At 55.8% G+C, this 18,059-nt stretch overlaps 2 protein-coding genes across 4 annotated transcripts in view; one reads left to right on the top strand and one right to left on the bottom strand.

The window, feature by feature from the left end:
* The window catches only part of HERC2 (HECT and RLD domain containing E3 ubiquitin protein ligase 2), a 105,363-nt gene extending 103,906 nt beyond the window's left edge, over positions 1–1,457 (bottom strand). For all 3 annotated transcript variants that reach the window (XM_056124797.1, XM_056124798.1, XM_056124799.1), the window contains exons 1-2: positions 1,364–1,457; positions 79–179 (exon numbers count right to left, since the gene is read on the bottom strand). In XM_056124797.1, the coding sequence (XP_055980772.1) occupies positions 79–150 (72 nt within the window). In that variant the 5' untranslated portion in view covers positions 151–179; positions 1,364–1,457. The remainder of the gene's footprint in view (positions 1–78; positions 180–1,363) is intronic.
* A 3,704-nt stretch (positions 1,458–5,161) lies between these two features.
* On the top strand, positions 5,162–17,685 carry NIPA1 (NIPA magnesium transporter 1). Its single transcript, XM_056124443.1, has 5 exons — positions 5,162–5,327; positions 9,528–9,575; positions 10,690–10,780; positions 15,647–15,807; positions 15,952–17,685. The coding sequence occupies exons 1-5, from the start codon at positions 5,165–5,167 to the stop codon at positions 16,461–16,463; spliced, it is 975 nt and encodes a 324-aa protein (XP_055980418.1). The 5' UTR covers positions 5,162–5,164; the 3' UTR covers positions 16,464–17,685.
* Positions 17,686–18,059: the final 374 nt, after the last annotated feature.

Below are 18,059 nucleotides of genomic sequence, written 5' to 3'. Positions count from 1 at the left end.
GCCGGCCGCTCTGCGCACAGCCCACACAGCCCGACACTGTCCACAGCCCCATCAGCCCAAGACCCACCGCAGACCCACCTGGATGTCGGTCTTCAGCCATTTGGAGTCGAGTCGCGCCTGTGCGGCCAGGTAGAAAGATTCGGCGGGCATCTTCCCTTGGCGGAGCTCCCGCTCCAAGCCTGTGGGCGAAAGTGCCTCGTCGGAGACCCAGAGCCCCTTCCAATTCCGATTTCCTGAGGACTCGGGGCAGGGGAAGCAGAGGCTGTAAGGAGCGCGCACAGGGAGGCTCCCATCCACACACACGCATATGTGAGGGGAGCATGGGGAACACAGGGAGGCCCATCTGCAGGCGCAAGGTGCAGAGAGCACAGGAACAGGGGGAGCACGGAGAGGGCTGTCCGGAGCACTGGGAGGTCCATGTGTATGCAGGGGCCGGGAGCACAGGAAACCCGTCTGCACACAGGTGTGGGGAGCACCGGGGGACCCGTCTGCACGCAGGTGCCTGGAGCACCAGGGTGACTTGTCTGCACCGGGCGGCCCGTCTGCATGCAGGCGCCTGGAGTACCGGCAGGTCAGTCTGCATGCAGGCGCGAGGAGCACCAGAAGCTGTCTGCACACAGGTGTGGGAAGCACCGGGAAGCCCATCTGCACACAGGTGCCTAGAGCACTGGGAGGCGAGCACCAGGAGGCCCTTCTGCATGCAGATGGCTGGAACACCGGGAGGCCCATCCACATGCAGGTGCGAGGAGCACCGGAAGGCGTCCACATGCAGGTGCGGGAAGCACTCGGAGCCCTGCCTACAGGTGCAGGGAGCACCGGGGGGGCCGTGTGCACATAGGTGCGGGAAGCACAACGAGGCCCGTCTTGCAAGCAGGTGCCTGGAACACCGGGAGGCCCGTCTGCAGGTGCGGGGAGCATCGGGGGCCCGTGTGCTCGCAGATGCGGGGAGCACGGGCGGGCCCGTCTGCAGGCAGGTGTGAGGAGCATCGGAAGGGCCCCCCCCTCCCATCTGCAGGCAGGTGCCTGGAGCACCGGGAGGCCCGTCGGCTGGCAGGTGCTGGCGGCCCCGCCGCTCCTCCTCCCGCCGCAGCGAGACCCTGAGGGCGGCGGTCGCAGCCACCACAACGTCAGCCCGCGGGGCCGCCGAGTGCTCGCAGACCACGGCGCCAACGACGGGCACCGGGAGACCGTGCGGCGCGGTGCGGGCGCGGGCCCGCATCACCGCGCCCGCAGCCCGCAGGTCCCCGACAGCCACCGGGGATGGAGGAGCCGGGACCAGCCGCAGGCGCCCCGCGCCACCCCGCACAGGCCCGGCCCAGCAGCGACGCCCGCCCGCCCTCGGCCGGCGCCCCCGGGGCAGCACCTGACGCGCGGCGTCTCGGCGGCCGCCGGCGGGCGGCGTCAGGTCGCAGCCTCCAGCCGCCGCTGGCTCGGCCGGCGCCCGCGATCCCGGCGCCTCTCGCGGCCGAGGGGCGGGCCGGCGCTGACGCCCGACCAATCGCGGTGCGGCGGCTCCGCGGGCCTAGCCAATGGAAGAGGCGGGTCCTCTCGACCCACCTCCCGACCCCGCCGCTTCCTTCAATCCCGCTCCGCTTCTTCCTACTCGGCCCCTGCAGTCCAGCCAACTACGAGCTCCGGGAGGCGGGACTTCCGCTGCACGCACACACGCACGCACGCTGGGACCGTGCTCCTCCGCCCGGCGCTCCTGCAACGCGATCCTCGCAGGGATGCTCGGAGCCCAGGTGTGACAGCGTGCTGGGCGTCGGCTCCCTGTCAGCCTGCCCACCCTCCCCCCCACCCCCGGTGCTCGGGCCTTATATTTAAAAGGACTGAGGTTATACAAAGTTTGTTCTCTGACCCTAGTATTAATCCACCAGTCCTTTACAATGAGAAATTGTAAAGAAAATAAGAGTATTTTGAATTGAGTAAAAAAAAAAAGAGCATCAAAGTTTGCGGGAGGGGCTGGAGCAATAGCACAGCGGGTAGGGCGTTTGCCTTGCACCCAGACAACCTAGGTTCGATTCCCAGCATCCCATATGGTCCCCTGAGCACCGGCAGGAGTAATTCCTGAGTGCAGAGCCAGGAGTAACCCCTGTGCATCTCCAGGTGTGACCCAAAAAGCAAAAAAAAAAACCCAAAAGTTTGCAGGAGGCATTTAAAGTGATTAGTGACATGTACAACATTCACTTCCTATCTTAGAATAGGAGATGGAGCTACAATAAATCTGATAGTAAAGGGGGTAGAGCGCTTGCCTTGCATGGGACCCTCTCGGTTCAAAGGCATCCCAATGGTCCCCAGAGCCTGCCAGGAGTGGGCCGGTCCCACTTTGATTCCCGGCATTTCATACGGTTCAGGAGCACCTCCAGGAATGATTCCTGAGTGAAGAGCCAGGAGTAAGATCTGAGCAACACTGGGTGCAGCCAAAAAAACAAAATAATAAAAATAAAAATAAATCTGGCCTGAAAGGTAAGCCCTACTCCTGGTTCTGCACTGTGGTATCACTCCTGGTGGGCATGTAGGATCATATGGGGAGATTCCCCTCATGTTCTTTTACTTTCTTTTTTCTTTTTTTTTTTTTTTTGCTCACATCCGGGGATGCACAGGAGTTACTCCTGGTTCATGCACTCAGGAATTACTCCTGGCGGTGCTTGAGGGACCATATGGGTTGCTGGGAATCGAACCTAGATCGGCTGCGAGCAAGGCAAACGCCCTACACTGTGCTATTGCTCTAGCCCCTCCCCTCATGTCTTGAGGAATCTCCCCCACTGTTTTTCATAGGGGCTGAGAGACCCATCCATTCCCCTGCAAAATTGACTGCCTTACGCCAGGAAACCAGGAGGGGGAGCACCATTCATAGTGGGCAGGGAGAAACACAGCACACTTCTGATTATATTCCTACAAGAACAATTCTAGGCTAAGCTACTACATAGCTTCGTTCCTCGGCAGTTCAAGGCAAACATCTTTCCTGGAGCTCCTTCTGAGAGATTCAGTCTGTGGGTTTGTTTTCTCATACCAAGGATGTCAGGCTGAGATGGGCAGTAAGACGGGCAGTGAGGACGAGGGGTTCCATATCAACAGGACCAGCATTCTAAAACTCAACCTTTAGTTCCCAGCATACTTCTTCCTCCTCTTCCATGTCCTCTCCTCTTCCTCGGCTTCTTCCTTCTTCTCCACCTCTCCCCCATCCCGGGTGGGCTGCATGTATGGCAAGCACCCTACCTGCTGTACTAAGACTCTGGCCCCCAAATCAGCATGATTATGTCCTGAAAAAGAATTTCAATCTGAGGGGCTGGAGTGATAGCATAGTGGGTAGGGCGTTTGCCTTGTACATGGCCGACCAGAGTTCAATTCCCAACATCCCATATGGTCCCCTGAGCACCGCCAGGAGTAATTCCTGAGTGCATGAGCCAGGAGTAACCCCTGTGCATCGCCAGGTGTGACCCAAAAAGAAAAAAAAAGAATTTCAATCTGAAATGGAACCAGGGATCATAAAACGGAACACCTCAGATATCTGCCCTGAAAAATGAAACTCAAGAACTTAGGCATTGTGGTCACTGAGACCAGTTCCTTTCTGCATAGTTTACAGAGAGTGGAAATTTACTGCTTTGCCTATGAACCAAAGAAGCAGAGAAAGGTCAAAGTTGATTGTGCCCACACATGACATGAAGCAAACCAACCCTACCTCGGTGTACAAAGCCCAGAGCTCTAAAGAGCAAGGCATCCAGTGAGGTTCAGAGGTATTTCCTTACAAAGCAGCTTATGTAATGAAATGAGACCTTAGAACTTTATCCTCCAGTGATGCACCGTGTCAGAGTTTCTGAACCACCTATCCCCAAATCTGCCTGACACTTCCTGTAGCATGCCAGAGCAGACCTGTCCAAAGTCTAATTCCTTCACAACTGCCAAATAAGCTATTTTGACCAGATCGAATTTATCTCAGTTTATTCTTTATTCAGGTCAGCAGTAGCAAACTGATTATGACCTATTAAATAAGTTGGAAGGTGTATGTGTTCTAACTAGAAACAATATGGGTGGGGAAATAAGAAAAAACAAGGTAGGGGCTGGAGCAATAGCACAGCAGGTAGGACGTTTGCCTCGCACGCCGCCAACCCAGGTTTGATTCTCAGCATCCCATATGGCCCCCTGAGCACCGCCAGGGGTGATTCCTGAGTGCAGAACCAGGAGTAACCCCTGTGCATCGCCAGGTGTGACCCAAAAAGCAAAACAAAAAAAAAAAAAGCAGGTTGGGGTGAGAGGTGGAGAAATCTTTAAGTAACTATTTCCTGCTGTGATTGTACAGATTTCATCAGTAACAAACGAAGAACTTAGAACCTGGGGGGGGGCGGGGGGAGAGCATCTCGGGTAAACAAAATTCTGGAGCGACATTAAACTAAAGTTTACCCGAGATATCCTCCCTATCCCTGTGTCCCATCACCCAGCCCTGTCCCCCACCCCCCACCACCTGCGCCCTCCCGGCACCTGCGCCCCTGAGGCCGCCGCCCACAGTGCCTTGCTCAGAGACTGCCTGCCTTGTGAGCCCGGGAAGGTCTGGACTCCCCTGGCCTTCCAGTCGGTGTCCTGGCCTTGTTCCCCACATCTACGCGGATCTTTGGGGCGGCCACCTCCCTACTAACGTCCCAGCCCACCCCTCGTGTCTAGGATCAGTGGATCCAGGACCGACTGTCCCCATTCCGGGCATTGATCCCCGCCCCGGCCCGGCCTTCCCAGCGCGCACAGCGCCCCCAGCCCGCACCCCCAGTCCGCACAGCGCCCCCAGCCCGCACCCCGAGCGCGCACAGCGCCCCCAGCCCGCACCCCCAGTCCGCACAGCGCCCCCCAGCGCGCATCCCCAGTCCGCACAGCGCCCCCCGCGCGCACCCCCAGTCCGCACAGCGCCCCCCGCCCGCACCCCCAGTCCGCACAGCGCCCCCAGCCCGCACCCCCAGTCCGCACAGCGCCCCCCAGCGCGCATCCCCAGTCCGCACAGCGCCCCCCCCCGCGCACCCCCAGTCCGCACAGCGCCCCCAGCCCGCACCCCCAGTCCGCACAGCGCCCCCCAGCGCGCATCCCCAGTCCGCACAGCGCCCCCCGCGCGCACCCCCGCGCGCACCCCACCCCCAGCCGCGGGCGCAGGCGCAGGCGCAGGCGCGGGCCGGCGGGCGGGATGGGGACTGCGGCGGCGGCAGCGGCTGCGGCCGGGGAGGGGGCGCGGAGCCCGAGCCCCGCCGCCGTGTCGCTCGGCCTGGGCGTGGCGGTGGTGTCAAGCCTGGTGAACGGCTCCACGTTCGTGCTGCAGAAGAAGGGCATCGTGCGCGCCAAGCGGCGGGGTAGGCCGGCCGGGGATGCGGGGGCCTGCGGGGCGCGGGGCGCGGGCGCGCGCTGGGAGCCCAAGTGGCCGGTCGCCCCTATAGGTGCGAGCACTGTCGCCGCCGCCGCGCCTGAGAGCGTGCTTGGACAAGCTCGGGCTCCGTATTTCTCCCGCCGCCCCCCGGGTGTCCCCCGATGTGCCCCCAGAGGAGCCACGGGCTGTGTCTGCGTGTGGCGCGGCCCGGGGCCGCCGGCTGGGCTGGAGAGGTGCGGGGATCCGGGGAGAGGGTGCCTGCCTGTCCCGGCCGAGGCCGTTGTTAGCACCGGGTGGAGCCCAGTGCGCCGGCCGATTAGAGGGCGAGCCCCAAATGGGCCACCCCCGAAGGCGTTTCTGCAGCCCAGGCCTGGAAAGGCAGTGCCCAGCGTCCCTGGGATGGTCAGGTGCAGGCGGGCGCCCGAGGAAGGTGAGAGTCTCCCCCAGCAGCGATTACGCTCAGCTCAGGTTCCCGAAGGCCAACGACCCCTGCCTAGCTCTCAGGCCTTGAGCCGGGTGTGTCTTCAAGAAGGAGACACGGGACCTGGGTGTCGGAGGAATTAGTGTTCCGGGCGGAGGGCCCATCGCCACCAGCAGAGCTGTGAGCAGCCTCTGAAAGCCGCTGGGTGTGGCCCCAGAAAGAACAGGAAAGAATCAGCCTTTGAGGAGAGCAGGGCAACTGGATGTCTGAAGCACAGACACTTGCCCCAGGGCCCCCCTCTGCCCTCCGTGTGACCCTATGGCCCCAGCACCTGCAGCCAGAGAACTGTCCAGCCCGGTTGGCTGAGTATGGCCGAGAGTGACCAGCTGGACCCTGCAGCGCTGGGGGATAGTGCGTGCTTGGGGGACCTTGCGGTGCCAGAAATTAAGCCTGGGCTGAGTGGCCCCTGTGCCATCTTCTAGACCCTCCGTGTCTCTTAAAATTCGTTGTGGGAGTCTTCCCAAGCAGTGGTCAGGAACCCAGGGGGGCCTCCCAGTGAGTCGGCACCAACAGCTTTGCACAGTTGAATTCCAGGGCCTGAGGATGTGCTTCCAAAGTGCTGGGCCCCTAAGGCTACAGCCTGTGATGTCCAGGGGCACGTGATAACAGAAAGCAAATTAGTTTAGGGCACGTGCCCGCACCCCTATACTCTCTCCCTGGTCCCATTTTCCTCTTCTTGTTCTTTCGATTTTGGATTCGGGGCCACACCCCGTGGTATTCAGGAGCTAACTTTCAGAGGTGCTGTTGTGGACAGAACCCCGGATTCTCTGAGCGGAACTTGAGCTGCTGCTGGCCAGCTTTCTCATGGAAATCATAGTTCTTTCCGTTCCTGTGAGTGTAAGTGCCCAGATGCTACTATAGTTTCATTTATTCGGTGCTCAGCCAGTATAGACACTTAGGGTTTGATTGTCAGACTCATTGTCTAAGTTTTTTTATAAATTGACTCAATCTAGCCAATCGCTCGATGTGCTTGATAGCATTTTGCTGTTGTTATTTTTTATTTGGGGGGTTACACCCGTGGGTGCCCAGGACTAACTCCTGGCTCTGCCCTCAGGGATCACTCCTGTTGGGCTCTGGGGACCATATGTGGTGCCTGGGATCGAACCTACGTCAGCTACATGCAAGGCAAGCGCCTCCCCCGCTGACTGTCGCTCCAGCCTTTCTTTAAGAACTGAAGTTTCTTAGTGCTGGCCATTCTGTGAACCGCCTTCCTGCCGCAAATGGTTCCTTCCCCACCAGGATGCCCTCGGCAAGCTTCTTGTGGCCATTGTTTTTATCTTGTGGGAGTGGAAACAGGACTACAGAGGACAGGGGTTGGCACTCAGGGGTCTTGGTGAACTCATGATGGCAGCTGGAGGACATCAACTCAGCTTCAATGGAAGAGTTTGGAAAGGAGGCTGGAGAAATGCTCCAACTGCTGTATGGGTGGGGCCCTCTGGGCTCAGTGCTCAGGACCGCATGCACCCCTGAGCCCGTGGGAGTGATTCCCAAACTTAGAGCTGGGATTCGGCTTCTGGACATCTGGCTATACCCCGCCAAAGCGAGGCCCACGGAAACAGATCACCATGAGGAAAGGAGACCCTGAGCTGCAGAGCTCAGCTGGGCACCCACAGAAAGTGGGCCATCGGGACCTGGGCCTGTGGAATGTGGGGGGCCACTGCTGACAGGTTGTCCATGGTGTGGGTGTTGGCAGCTGAGTTTTGGAGTCTGGGTGGGGACAGGCTGGGAGGCCAACTGCCCAGATGGCTGGTCAGTGCTGCTCCATGCCTTGGCCTGCACCCACGGCCTCCCCTGTGTACACAGTCCAGGAGAAGGCATGCCTGCATGTGCTGCCGAGACAAGGAACATGTGAGAGTGTGTGTGTGTGTGTGTGTGTGCGTGTGCGCACATGCATGTGTGAGTGTGCGTGTGTGCGCGCATGTGTGGACCTGTGCTTGTGTGCACATGCTTTGTGTGAGCGTGTGTGCACGTATGGACACAACGCACCCCAACTGGCCTGCGTGACCAGGGTGAAAAGGGGGCGTGCCAGAGGGCTCCTAGGGGCCCCAGTTTCTCAGAACTTGATCACCTGCGTCCTCCTCTGAGTAAGAGAAACCAAATTCCTGCCCAACGGCGACACTTGATCTGAGCCCCACGCCCCGGGTACACCTGTGGCCAGAACTGAGCCGGTGCCAGCCGTGGTCTGAACAGGCGGTCCCTGGTTCTGTCAGCACATGTAGAGCATGAGGAAGAGCCACCAGAGGTGCCTGCCTCTCAGCCCTCCCGCTGTCCCGGCTGGAGACGACTCTGACCCTGTCTGCCCCCTCGCCCTCTCTGAGACCTTGTGGACTCTGAAGCTGGGTCACGTCCCCATTTCTTACCCCCAGGCGGTCGGACCCCCTCCGAGGTAGCTGCTCCAGACTTGCACCCCCCCAACTCCATTCTCCTGACTCACTGGGGGTTTCCTGGGGTCAAGAGGAGGGTGACCATCCCAGGAACCCAGAGGGAGCAGGAGGCCAGAGAGGACAGCGGGATGGTGCTTGCCTGGCTCACGGCAGACCTGGGTTTAATCACTGGCATCCCATAGGGTCCCCAAGCCCTGCCACCAGTCATTACTGAGTGCAGAGCCAGGAGTAAGCTCTGAGCACCCCTGGGTGTGGCAAAGAAAAAGAGAGAGAGAGAGAGAGAGAGAAGCCGGGAGTGCAGGAGCGGGGGGAGGGGGGATGTGTCCGGGGCTCAGACCCCACTCAGGCTGTTCTGCAGCGTCAGCCTTGCCACCCTCATCCCGGGCACGGCCGAGTTCCAGGTCTTTGGCAAGTGCGCTCGCCAGGGCACGCATTCAGCTCAGTGTGCCTCTGGCTTGGTGAATGGAACCATTCTCTTAGGGTTTGATTGTCATAGTCATTGTTGTCTTCTTGTTCTTCGTATTCTTGTTCTTCTTCCTCTTCCTCCCCCTCCTCCTCCCTTCTTCCTTCTTCTCTAAAATAATACTCTCTACTGAATACCGTCGCACAAGCTTTGTGGGTCCTTTTCATTGGCCAGCTGCCTCCAATTTGCTGCTAAGTGGTAAGGCTTTTCCAGCCCGCCTCTTCCTATATATAGCTGTGTTTCCTGCCCATATATAGCTCGCCAGCTTGATTTCCAAAAATGTCCTCTGCCCACCATTCCCTGCAGCAGTGCCAGGTCCTGTCTCAGTGAGTGGAGCTTTCCACAGGGGCTTGAAATGCTTCAGCCCTCATTTGGGGCGCCTTCGCCTCGGGGCCTTTCTAGAAGTCCTGAGGGCAGCCCCTGGCTTGGCAGGTCTGGACTGCAGGAGTAGCAAACACTGGGCAGTTATAAATAGTCATCGCCTGTCCCAGATGCAGCCGCCTTGACGTCTGCCATCTTCTGGGTGGGGATGGCCTTGATCTCTGCCAAGGAGATGGAGCTAGAGGGAACTTAACTCTGCAGTTAAGACAAGTCTTTAGGGGACCAGAGCAATAGTACAGCGGGCGGGCGCTCGCTTTGCCTACCCAGGTTCGATCCCAGCACCCCATAGGGTTCCCTGAGCCCCACTAAGAGTGATCCCTACTGGGAGTGATCCCTGAGCATAGAGCCAGGCGTTAGCCGAGCACAGCCAGGTGTGGCCCCAAATGAAAACCCAACAGGCATAAAAAAATTCCCCCATCGTCTATGTCGTTCGTGAGCCCTAGCTGTGCTCTCTGATCTGAATTTTCTCTTTTCCAGGGACCTCGTACCTGACTGACATTGTGTGGTGGGCGGGCACCATTGCAAGTAAGTTCCCTGGGCTTGTCCATGTCTAGCAGGGTCCTTGCTATGGCAGCGCCAGAGCGGGTAAGATGCGTCTGGCCAGAATCTGGGCCAAGCATGGGGGGCAGAAGGCAGTGCCCCCGCTTCTGGGAGGCACAGCCTCTACTCCGCTGCCTGGCTCTCACCTCGCTGCAGGTTTGCTAACCCCGGGCCACAGCCAGCAGAAAGCCTTCGTTTCTCTGGGCCTGCTTCCTGGGGTACGCGGGCTTGTCCCCGATTGGCTCTGAGGTCCTGGGCTGCCGTGTTCAGTCACAGAAGGAAATCAGACTTGAAACGTCAATATGGGCAGAGGGAAAGGGGATGTGCGAGAGCAGCAAGCTGGCCGCCGTATTGACAGGAATTCCAGAACTCCAGAAATCCCTTCCCCGGAAGCTCCTCCCTGCTCCCCTGGGGTGGCCCAGCCCCAGGCCCCACAGCCAAAAGGGCAGCCCTGGCCACAGGATCCTGCAGACAGGCTCTTTAGGGAGAGAGGAAGCCCAGCTGCTTCTGGCCCCCAATGCTGGCCTGGGGGAATGGCAGGAGGGTGCCCCCTCCCCTCCCCAGGTTCCTTTCACTGACCCACAAGTAAATGGACACGTGAGAGATTCACCAGACAAAAGGCGAATGCCGTTTCCTGTCCGTGACCCAGGGGAGAGAGGACCGGGTGTGTGAGATCAAAGCAGCTACTTTGGAGTTCTGGGGCAGAGAGGCCGTACATCTGAAGAACAGACAAGGACAGAGAAGTGCTGGAAAGTTCTGGCTTGGGCAACTCTGCAGACCCTGTGAATGCAGCTTCTGGCCTGTCTTTGTGGATACAGAGTTTCTGCAGGAAGGGCACCGAGGGGCAGAAAGGATGGGGTGGGAGGACACTCCCACTCTGGGAGCACGGAGAGCTTTGGCAGTTCTTTCCTCAAGTCAAGGGGGTCAGTGCATGGCGTTGACCCCCACAGCATCCGAGGGGGCCACAGATGATCTGGCCTTGCACCTGGCCAGCAGGCCCCACAGTGCCTCCTTCCGATTAGCAGGGTTTCAGCCCTGCCCAGTGCAGCCCCTTCCTCGCCCACTCGCACTGACAATGTGCCCGTGATTCTCTCCACAGTGGCTGTCGGCCAGATTGGAAACTTCCTGGCGTACACGGCCGTCCCCACTGTGTTGGTGACACCCCTAGGTGCCCTTGGAGTGCCATTTGGGTGAGTGCGGGCTCTGGGATGTGGGGCCGAGCGTGTGGTTTAGAGCAAAATGTTTTGGGCTGGAGAGAGAGAAGAGGGCTAAGGCACTTGCCCACATGAGGCTGACCCCCGCGATTCCCGGCACTGCCAGGAGTGACCCAGAGCACTGCTGGGGGTGTTCCAAAAACCCCCAACCCCTGCCCTCCCCCCAGAAAAATTCATTTTCTGTGTTTTTGTTAAAATAATAAAAGTTGAGTCTGGAGAGAAAGTACAGGGGGGAAGGCTCTACTTTGCACACAGCCAACCCTGAGCACAGCTGGGTTTGGTCTTACTCACCCCCGCCTCTTTTTCCCCACCCTGCCCGCCAAAAGAAGACAGGATAGAGGGCTGAAGAGAAAGTGCAGTGGGGAAGCAGTCAACACACGTCCTGTCCTAGCGCCATGTGTGGTTCCCCAAGACCCACCAGGAGTAGTGATCCCTGAGTGCAGAGCCAGGAGTAAGCCCTGAGCACCAACGGTGTGGCCCCCGAACTGAAAACCTAAGAGAAGGGGCTGGAGTGATAGCGCAGCGGGCAGGTCGTTTGCCTTGCATGTGGCCGACCCGGGTTCAATTCCCAGCATCCCACATGGACCCTGAGTACCGCCAGGAGTAATTCCTGAGTTCAGAGCCAGGTGTAACCCTTGTGTATCACTGGGTGTGACCCAAAAAGCCAAAAAAAAAAAAAAACCTAAGAGCAGAGCTCCCAGAAGACTCAGCGACCCCATTTTTTATTATTATTATTTCTTTTTATTGAATATGGCGATAGCACAGCGGTAGGGCGTTTGCCTTGCATGCTGCCAACCCGGCCGACCCGAGTTCGATTCCTCCGCCCCTCTCGGAGAGCCTGGCAAGCTACCGAGAGGATCTCGCCCGCACAGCAGAGCCTGCCAAGCTCCCCGTGACGTATTCGATATGCCAAACACAGTAACAACAAGTCTCATGATGGAGACGTTACTGGGCCCGCTCGAGCAAATCGATGAACAACGGGAGGACTGTGATCACCGTGATCCATGAGATAGACCACTACAAAGCTGTTCGTGATTGGGTTTCAGTTATATAATGGTCCAACACCCATCCCTCCTCCAGTGTACATTTCCCACCACCAGAGTCTCCCATTTCCCTCCCTCCATCCCCCAACACTGTCCCTCCCCCCACCACCTGCCTCTATGGCAGGCCCTTTTCTTCTTTCTGTCTCTCCTTTTGTGCATTATGGTTTGCAATACAGGTACTAAGAGGTCATCGTGTTTGTTCAGGGCATTTGTGTAAACTCACACAAAGGGGGCTCGGCACCCACACAGCGGCGGTGGCTCTATCTCTCCCGCCGCCCGCGTTCGGTAGTCTCACCCTTCTCCCACCCCGGAGAGGTCGATGGCGATGGTCAGGCGGAGGAAGGAACGAGGGCCAGGCTGGTAGGTATTAGTCGTAGTTTATTCTGATTCTCTCCTCATCTGTCTCTGCTCCCTCTCTCCTTCTCTCTCTGCTCCCCATTCTTCCTCCCCCAGCTACTTCATTCTCCTTCTCCATTCCCCTTCATCCTCCTCTTCCTTCTGATCCTCTCTGAACCTCTGCTTCTTCCTTCTCCCCCAGCCCGCTCCTACAGTACAGTTAAATCCTCTCTCCATGAGGAATTGGGGAAACAATTACATAGGTGCGGTCACAATCAATAGGGGTAGAGATCAACAAGGGTAGAAATCTTAGCCTCAGGGAAGACCGCTCCTAGGACAGATCCTTCCTCAGCAGGAGGACCCACCCTAGAGCAGAATCCCACAGGCGTGCCTCTCCTCTCCTTGTCCGACAAGCATACAAGAATATAATATAAATCATTTTGTATGGATACAGTAAGAAATATCTTAAACTTATAGAATTGCTCTCCTAGGGCCATCTCGATCTCAGACTAAGGTGCTCAGGCCAGATAGTCTTTCCCACCCCTAGCAGGATCCTAGTCTTGTCGTTACCTTTGGATCATGACAGCATTTGTCTATGATCAAACTCTTATAGTTAAGAATCCTGACACTTTGGCCTGGTCCATTTCGCTGCCAGGGTAGCTCACTGCTTGCCCTGGATCCATTCAGTCCCTCGTCGGGACCCTGCTTTTGGGGTGTTAGGAACTAAGGGCAACTGAGGCTTAAGTCGAGAAAGCAGATGCCCGGGAGTGAATAATATTCAAGGCCAATCAAATCCTAAGTTACAAAGCATAATGTTAACGGTCCTTCTGTATCTACACAAAAAGGATATTACTTAAGGTAAACTATTCATAAGGCATAAGGAGAGGAGAAAGGCAATATTTCACTCATACATATAAAATCATAGATTTCTTGGAAACTGATCTTACAAATTAACAAAGTCTGATTAAGGGGAAAGCTGATTAACTGGGTGGGAAGGAGAGCATAGGGAAGACTGTTTACATGTTTACATGTAAACACAATGGAAGTGGAAGTGCTTCAGGAGCACTGTGATGGGTGTAACCAGATTGATGGGTGTAACCAGATAAACCTAAGCTTCTTGAAGGACAAAGCAATGTTACCCAACAGGCATTCAGTATTTTTATCAGGAAGGTAAGGCTGGGGTAGCTTTTTTTTTTTTTTGGCTTTTTGGGTCACACCCAGTGATGCACAGGGGTTACTCCTGGCTCTGCACTCAGGAATCAACCCTGACGGTGCTCAGGGGACCATATGGGATGCTGGGAATCGAACCCAGGTTGGCCGCGTGCAAGGCAAACGCCCTGCCCACTGTGCTCCAGCCCCTGGGGGTAGCTTTTTTAACTGGGTGGCAGCTTTGGGGTGTGGACACGACTGCCGAGGCTTCCGAAATTACAGGAAGGTGGGGGGAAGTAGCCTATCCCAACTCCAAGAAAACCTGCAGATTTCAATCACAAAACCCTCATTCCCCAATTTTCAGCAGATTATATCCATTGAGGTCTGTCCGAGACAGTGGAGACTTGCCAGGAGCATGGTGGTGATTTTGAATTGTGGAAGCAAGCGGCTGTCAGAGGCTCTGCTTGGGCAGGCACCAGGCCGACCCACCCCCGCTCCAATTTACCCTGGTCTTTTCAGCCTTGTGCAGGTGTGAAATTAACTGTGGCTTTTGATCTCTTTCTAGATTTATTTATGGGTTTCTGAAGCAAGGCCAATAAATAAGCTTGTATAGCGGAGCCAGAGGTGGTTTGTGGGCCTTGCTCCTACATACCTAACTTTTGGCCGTTTAATTTCTCGGGAAACTTGGTCCCGAGTTGTTGGGTCTGGCCAGAGGCACGGTGGCAGTTGTGGGAGTATTCGGAAGCCTTCAGTTTCTCATGCACTTGCCCCACAGGTATAGGTCGACCTGCTGTCAGCATCACACCACCAAGAGACCCCACTTCTTGGCATCTATCCCAAGAACAAAAAACATCAGTTTGAATAGCTCTGTGCTCACCTCTGTTCACTGCAGTGCTGAGTAAAATAGGCTATGGAAACGACCCAAACGTTCGATGACAGATGGGTGGCCTATGTACATAATGGAGTATCATGAAGCGTCAGGAAAAGCTGCAGTCCTGCAGTTCACTGCAACCTGAACGTTTGCACAGGGTGTGAGACATGGAGCAGGTCTCTTTCTGCATGTGGCTGACCCGTTTTCCCAGCACTGCTTGTTGAAGAGGCTTTCTTTGCTCTGATACATGCACTCGGCTCCTTGGCCATAGATAAACTGGCCATAAATCTGAGGGTTTTATTTCTGGGCTCTCAATTATGTTCTGTTGGTGTGAGAGTTACCTTTTTCCAGTACCACTCTATCTAGATTACATAGCTTTGCAGTAGAATTCAGTGTCAGAAAATTCAATTTCTCTCATCTTTTTTTTTTTTAACCCTTCAGAATAGCTTTAGCTATTCAGGAAGCTTTCTTGCTCCATGCAGATTTTATCAGTCAGTTCTGGGTCTTTCAAGAATGTTATCGAAATTTTTATGGAAATCACAGGAAATCTATGTCTGGTGCTTTGGGTCTGATGGCCATTTGACAATGTTAACTCCTCAGGCTCATGCATTTGGGGTCAAACCAGGGCTGGTTCCATGCAAGGCAAGCTACTCTCTCAAGCTCCCTGTGTTAAGTATTTTGACTGTTGCTTTTTTTCTGGGTGGGAGCAAACCGGCGTGCCCAGGGCTTACTCCTGGCCCTACACTCAAGGATCATTCCTGATCACAAGGGTCATTTTACTGTAGCTATGAATGGAATTGGTATGACATTCCTATGTGTTGAAATAACTTTTAAGAATATTCCCCATCGGGGCTGGAGTAATAGCACAGCGGGTAGGGTGTTTGCCTTGCATGTGGCCGACCAGAGTTCGATTCCCAGCATCCCATATGGTCCCCCGAGCACTGCCAGGAGTAATTCCTGAGTGAAGAGCCAGGAGTAACCCCTGTGCATCGCCAGGTGTGACCCCCCCCCCCAAAAAAGAGCAAAAACAAATATATTCCCCATCTCGGGGCTGAAGAGATAGCGGGTAGGGCATTTGCCTTGCGCACAGCCGACCCGGGCTCGATTCCCAGCATTCCATATGGTCCCCTGAGCACCTCCAGGAGTGACTCCTGAGTGCAGAGCCAGGACTGTCCGGCATTGCACAGGGATTACTCCTGGCTCTGCACTCAGGAGTCACTCCTGGCGGTGCTCAGAGGACCATATGGGATGCTGGGAATAGAACCCGGGTCAGCCGCGTGCAAGGCAAATGCCCTACCCGCTGTGCTATCACTCCAGCCCCCTAAATTAAAATTTTTAAGTGATCATAAGGCAGAGATGACTTTCGGAGCTGTAGCACTTGCGAGGATAGCCAGGGGCCTGCCTGATCATCAGTGTTAAGGGTGAATGATTCTTTTCCTGCAGGTCCATTTTAGCCTCTTACCTCCTGAAGGAGAAGCTGAATATCTTGGGAAAGTTGGGGTGTCTACTCAGCTGTGCAGGCTCCGTGGTGTTGATCATCCACTCCCCGAAAGCTGAGAGTGTGACGACTCAGGCCGAGCTGGAGGAGAAGCTAACCAACCCAGGTAAGGGCCCCACTGGGACCCCCACATCAGCCTTCCCGGTCCTGGGAGTGGGGTACAGCGCCCAGTGGGCTGGCTCGTGGTGCCCTGCTCCCGGGGGCCATACCCAGGGTGTGCACTGTCCTCACCGCCCGTCTCTCTGCCCAGTGTTCGTGGGCTACCTGTGCATCGTGCTCCTCATGCTGCTTCTGCTCATCTTCTGGATCGCACCAGCTCACGGGCCCACCAACATCATGGTGTACATCAGTATTTGCTCGCTGCTGGGCAGTTTCACCGTGCCTTCCACCAAGGGCATCGGGCTGGCGGCCCAAGACATCCTGCACGACAACCCGTCCAGCCAGCGCGCCCTCTGCCTGTGCCTGGTGCTCCTGGCCGTGCTGGGCTGCAGCATCATCATCCAGTTCAGGTACATCAACAAGGCGCTCGAGTGCTTCGACTCGTCCGTGTTCGGCGCCATCTACTACGTGGTGTTCACCACGCTGGTCCTGCTGGCTTCCGCCATCCTCTTCCGGGAGTGGAGCAATGTAGGCCTGGTGGACTTCCTGGGAATGGCCTGCGGGTTCACCACTGTCTCGGTGGGCATCGTCCTCATACAGGTGTTCAAGGAGTTCAATTTCAACCTCGGCGAGATGAACAAGTCAAATATGAAAACAGACTAGGGTGTGGGGCGAGGCCGCGGGCGAGGGGGGACTTGAGGAGCAAGAGATGGATGTGGGGTCTGATCCTCATTTGGTTGGAAGTGCAAGGAATTCGAAATGTGGTACTGACAGTGCCTGTACGGGGCAGGTGGGCGTGGTCAGTCCCAGGCCGGGGCCGGGCACTGGAGTTCTCTCTCCCCCGAGAGTCTCTGAGGAGGGGGAGTTCTTTCATTCCTGTGGAAGCTCTCATTAATTCTCTTTCCTTTCAAAACATTTTAGCATCGGAACGGAGACTGTAGCCAGGCTCTCTCTGGTTAAGTTGGGCAGGGGTTCCCATCTTCCTTGAATGGCGACTTTGGAAAAGTGAGCGTGTCCTAATCGTGCTAGTTTGCATCACGTGTGATCACATTCGGATACAGCATCCAAATAAGAGGCAATACGCACTCAGTGGTTTCTCGCCCTCTGACAGCTCTGCCACACCCCCTGCCCCCAGCTCCGAGGTATTTTAATTCCAAGCAGAGTGAGAGGAGGGAAGGGACTGACTGGAAGTGGCCTTCGCTTTGCAGAATGACTGTTCAGTAGCTCAAAGCAACTCCAGTGCCTTTATCACTTGAACTATTCACTTACTTTGACTATTACCGTGCGTGTGTTCTCTTAGAGTAATGCAGCCTCCCTCAGCTTTGCTTTGATATTTCACTCTTGGACACATAAAGCGGTAAGAAAGATTATGTTCATCTGTTGGGGGATGACCAAGACCACAGGGGCAATAGAGCAAACCAATACTTGTAGCATGTGTAGTCCAACTGGAAACAATTGATTTCAGTAGCATGAGTATGAGTATTTTATTCACATTCGATCTGTGTAACTGGGATCCAGTATCAGATATTTCCACATCTCCTTCCACAAGCCTTGTGACCACTCTGAAGACACAGCTTCTTTACCTTGATAATGAGCCAGTTAAATTTTATATACATATATATAGAGAGAGTCCCCTAAAACGCAGGGACAAATCAAAAGGTACAGGCAAACTCAGGCGCGTCTCAACTCTGTGTTTTGGAAACACATCAGGAGTTTTCAGAGGAATTCATAGCCAAACTGAAAACAATGACTTGAATCTCTTCCTGCTCTTTTGAACTGGTAGAGACTCCATCATAGTAGAACTTCCAAAACGCAAAGCCACCACTCATTGTGCCAGTATGTGGAGGGAAGCAGGCACTGGCTGTCTGCGTGCAGTAATTCTTCATGTGCCATGATGGGAACAGATGCATGGTCATGCCAGTGCTTCAGGAGACCTTGTGCTTCTTGCAGTGTCTGAGCTACAGAGAGAGCTGGGCATGCTGAAAAAGGGCGTAGGGGTTTCAATTTTCGAAGTCAGAGCACAAAACTGAGTAATGCCCAATTATAATTACCAAGGTGGGGGTGGGGTGGGGGAGGGGAATGTGTTTTTAAGGCAACAAAGAACATTTCTCAACCCCCTGAAGTATTTTACTAAAATACAAGGGGCTCAATAGAATGGGGATGGATGGGAATGGTTTAACATATAGGAGAGATTAATACCTCTCTGAATCGAGGTCTGTGTCCTGACCGCGGGCTGCCCATGACTCATATGCTGAGTGC

This window comes from Sorex fumeus, unplaced genomic scaffold (genome assembly GCF_029834395.1).
Source record: "Sorex fumeus unplaced genomic scaffold, SorFum_2.1 ptg000051l, whole genome shotgun sequence".
Taxonomy (NCBI): Eukaryota; Metazoa; Chordata; class Mammalia; order Eulipotyphla; family Soricidae; genus Sorex; species Sorex fumeus.
The sequence above is the reverse complement of the archived record's forward strand: the minus strand, read 5'-3'. Positions and strand labels throughout refer to the sequence as shown.